At 40.1% G+C, this 4616-nt stretch overlaps 1 protein-coding gene across 6 annotated transcripts in view; it reads left to right on the plus strand.

Annotated features, from left to right (window-relative positions):
- CALU (calumenin) overlaps window positions 1-4616 on the plus strand; it is a 33281-nt gene that overhangs the window by 14529 nt on the left and 14136 nt on the right. For 4 of the 6 annotated variants that reach the window (XM_011939554.1, XM_011939560.1, XM_011939557.1 and 1 more), the window contains one exon: window positions 787-980. In XM_011939554.1, coding sequence (XP_011794944.1) covers window positions 787-980 — 194 coding nt within the window. Of the gene's footprint in view, window positions 1-786; window positions 981-1053; window positions 1248-4616 lie in introns of all 6 variants that reach the window. The other 2 variants (XM_011939556.1, XM_011939559.1) reach the window with 1 other exon arrangement.

Consider the following 4616-nt stretch of genomic DNA (forward strand, 5'->3'; position numbering starts at 1 on the left):
CTACTGATCCTTTAGCTTTGTGGTCTTGCTTTATGATCTACATACTAACTCTCTCAGCTTATTAACATTCTCATAATCAGATATACATTCTTACCACATCATTTCCTCAGAGTTCTCTGTTTTCATGTAAAAATCCAGTTCAACATAGTATTTAAAAGCTGCTAGCCATTTTTTAGATACGCATCTTCCTGTCTTTTTATCTGTTTTTTAAAAATAATCTTGCCTTGAGATATAAATGATCCCAGAACTTTTTTGATATCTTCGTATTTTTATCAAAAGTGTTACTTTTTCTAAAAGCAGCTAAATTTTTAAAGTCTGATGTAAATATTATGAATTTTTAGAAAACCATGATTATTTACCAGGAATTGGAGTTTCTCTTCTGTAAGCAATAAAGAAAAATAAAGTTCAGCCACATCTTCACTAGAGAAAATAAAAATGAAAAAAAGGAAAAACAAAGTTTTACATGTTGTTTGATACAAAGAGTGGAGAACTTGGATAGGAGTGGATATTCACTCCTGAATTCTAACCATAGGCTGAAATCTACCTCTAAAGAGATAGGCTGAGTTTGCTTTTGGATCCAAGTGCACCAGCCTTGACTGTGTTGACCTTATTCACTGTGGCTTGTTACAGACCAGTAATGGACCATTTTTTTCAGTTGCTGGCCTGGCAGTTTTGTTTTGGAGACAATTTTTTATTTCTGTGCATTAGCCCTGGGCACACACCTGGCTAAGTCCAGAGTTCTGTGTCTTTTTAACCTTTTGCTGGATTTCTCTGCATTTTCTACAGAAAGATTGTAAGTAAAATAGATGGCGACAAGGACGGGTTTGTCACTGTGGATGAGCTCAAAGACTGGATTAAATTTGCACAAAAGCGCTGGATTTACGAGGATGTAGAGCGACAGTGGAAGGGGCATGACCTCAATGAGGACGGCCTCGTTTCCTGGGAGGAGTATAAAAATGCCACCTACGGCTACGTTTTAGGTAGGTCCCTACTATCTGGGGGAAAAAGCCTTGTGGAGCTGGCACCTTGAAACGTAACTGTTTTGTCTTGTAGAATGATTGTAGATAAAATAGACGCGGATAAAGATGGGTTTGTGACGGAGGGGGAGCTGAAATCCTGGATTAAGCACGCCCAGAAGAAATACATATATGACAATGTTGAAAACCAGTGGCAGGAGTTTGATATGAACCAAGACGGCTTAATCTCCTGGGATGAGTACAGAAACGTGACTTATGGCACTTACCTGGGTAAGGGGCAAGATGTCAGCCTGGCAGAGACCGTGGTCTTGAGTCAAAGAAACAAATGGGTCATGCAGTAAAGGAAGGGAAGCTTATCTTAAATAGTTCAATTCAGTGCTAAACTGATTCCCTTTATTAATTTTAAATTTGTATATTATGTATTTTTAAATATGTTTAATTGTCATTTTCTGAAGTCTGTTATCTTCTACATTTTTAGCATTTTACATATATTTTACCATTTTTTCTTTATGTCATCCCTCATAGAGACAATTTTTGGAGTAGATTCATTTAAAAGAATACATTGGGCCTGGTGCCGATAGCTCACGCCTGTAAGCACTTTGGGATGCTGAGGCAGGACGATTGCCTGGGCCCAGGAGTTTGAGACCAGTCTGGGCAACATAGGGAGACCCTGTGTCTACCAAAAAAAAAAAAAAATTTAAATTTAAATTAGCCAAGCGTGGTGGCACATGCCTGTCCTAGATACTCAGGAGGCTGAGGTGGGAGGATCACTTAAGCCCAGGAGGTTGAGGCAGCTGCAAGCCATAATTGCACTCTTGCGCTCCAGCCTTGGGGACAGAGCAAGACCTGTCAAAAAAAAAAAAAATAATAAGGCTATAAGGCTACGTAGTTCCAACAGTGCAAACAAGGGGCTTTGAGATGTCTCTTGACACGGTCCCAATAAAGTGTTGTACCTAAAATTCAAACCAAATTAGATTTCTTTGTAACTGGTGAGAAGTCTTTCCTTAATAAAATAGCTTTCCTTGATAAAATTCAACTATTTCAGTATGTCTGCTTACTGAAGTTTGGAAATGAAAATTTCCCATTTGTTTTCTCTGGCACATGAGTTTATCAGCCTGCTTTGCAAATGCTTTAAGGCAAATAAATGTTAATTTGATTGCTTTTTGTTGATTTGATGGCTTGTAGGCTTGGGCCACCTGTTAGTAATTTTCTTTTACTTGTAACACTTGCCTGCTGCTGAATACTAGGCAGTGAGTCTTACTGAGTTGATGACCCAGGATGTTTTTATTCGTGAAATTCCTCTGTTGTACATGGTTACAGTTTAAGACAAGAATGTATTAATATAAATGGTACTTTCTCCATTTTAATCCTGGAAATTAGGCAACCTTCTGGGTTAAAGCAAGCGTTCTCTGCCACTGACTAACAGTGAGTGTATAATGGATCTGTTTCCCCACAGATAGCCAGCTGTCTGCATTAATTACAGGACTGCATGCATTTCTGGTGAAGAGACTTTTATTTCTGTGTCAGGCTTGTTCTCTTTCCTAAGACTAAAGTGGCACTCTCTCTCAATGCTTGACACTTAGCCAAGAACCAAACATATCCTTCACCCAATTAAGAACACATGTATTAAACAGCACAGATGGAGAGGCATCCTGCTTCTTGCTCTGGCTGAGACCCAACACCTTCCTGATTTATTTGGAATTAATGATAAATATAAAGCAAAGAGTAGGCTATTGGTGACCTAAACAAAATGGTGTGTAAATAAATCTCAGCTCTGACCTAGGCACTCACTTGTTGCCCAGAATGATTCTTCAGCACTGTGCATGATTATGTGCATAAAAATCTGTTGAGAGCTCTGTTGCCTCACAGGGCAAATGATTCAACGTAATGGGTATTTCTGCTGCCTGAGACTGCATAAGCTGAAGCACTGACTGGAGAAGCAATGTCTTTATAAGGCATGTTTCCCCAGAGGCGTGAGGGTGGACAGCACTGAGGGGGTCACGAGTTGGCTTAGAGAAGTCAGGAGGAGTATTTGTTACTGGGTGTTCTTGATTCAATTTGGAGTTCAGGTGTAAATCATCATAGCTCTTAGTTAAAAATCTGGCTCAATGAATCCGCTATCCATGAGAGAAAGGTTAACACCGTCTCTGCCACAAGTAAAATATGAAATACTGAGATCTACCCTGCCTATAGCAAAACTAGATCAAGAGCCTACCTAAAGCTGTATACAGGCCAGGTAGGGCCAGAACTGGTGCTTAGGATAAATATGGCATTCCAAGCAGAGCTAGAGGAATATAGGTTTTGTCATTAAAGTTTTGACCAGGCACAGCAGCTTATCCTTATAATCCTAGCACTTTGGGAGGCCAAGGCAGAAAGGTTGCTTGAGTCCAGGAATTCGAGACCAGCCAGGGCAACAAAGCTAGGCCCCCATCTTTACAAAAAAAAAATATATCAAAAAGTAGCCAGGAGTGGTAGTACTTGTCAGTAGTCCTAGCTACTTGGGAGGCCGAAGCAGGAGGATTGCTTGAGCCCAGGAGCCCAAGACTGCATTGAGCTGTGACTGCACTGCACTCCAGCCTGGGCCACAGAACAAGGCCCTGACTCTATAAATTAAAAAAAAAAAAAAATGTATCTTCCTATTTCCATCCTTATGTATGTATGTGCATGTTGCTATTAGGCTACTTGAGTCCAGTCAACATGTTTTACTCCAAGGGAAGAGAGCACTTATGTAAGAATTTAGTCTTAAAGTATAAGTTGTCTAGTTATGTTTCTTATTTATGTTACATCGTACTGAAACTTTGTTTAGAAGAGACACCTTAGTATCTGAGAAAGGCTTGTTTGCCTTACGTTCTCCATCTCAACCTATTATGGCTTAGAGAGAGAGAGAGAGAGTGTGTGTGTGTGTGTGTGTGTGTGTGTACATACGTACAGGATCCCAAAGCCTTATGATTCATTAAGCTGTCTTACTGAATTTTTGACACTCAATAAAGAATGAAGCTTCAAAATGCTCAACTCTCAAAATAATACAGTAGTTTTGTTTTTGTTTCTTTAAACTGTGCTTAAAGTGTGGAAAGATTGAACAGTCTCAAAGGTCAGCAGTAATGATGTTATTCTTAAAGGGGCCCTGTGGGTCTTTTTTATAAAACCAGTGTCATATCCTTTTTATGTAATCAATGTTGCAGGAACAATAATTTCTTAACATTAATGTGGGTGTCTTTTACTTTTTAAAATATCTTCACCAAAAAATTTTCATGTCATCTTAATTCCGTTTATACAGGAACTCAGATTGGAAAAAAATTTTATTACTTTCCTGCAGTTAACTCCACATCCTTTCAGCTTAAAAAGCTAAATTTCGGCCGGGCGCGGTGGCTCATGCCTGTAATCCCAGCACTTTGGGAGGTTGAGGCGGGTGGATCACAAGGTCAGGAGATCGAGACCATCCTGGCTAGCACAGTGAAACCCCGTCTCTACTAAAAATACAAAAAAATAGCCGGGCATGGTGGCGGGTGTCTGTAGTCCCAGCTACTCAGGAGGCTCAGGCAGGAGAATGGTGTGAACCCGGAAGGTGGAGCTTGCAGTGAGCTGAGTTTGCACCACTGCTCTCCAGCCTGGGCGACAGAGCAAGACTCTGTCTCAAAA

This window comes from Colobus angolensis, unplaced genomic scaffold (assembly GCF_000951035.1).
Source record: "Colobus angolensis palliatus isolate OR3802 unplaced genomic scaffold, Cang.pa_1.0 Scaffold182, whole genome shotgun sequence".
Lineage (NCBI taxonomy): Eukaryota > Metazoa > Chordata > Mammalia > Primates > Cercopithecidae > Colobus > Colobus angolensis.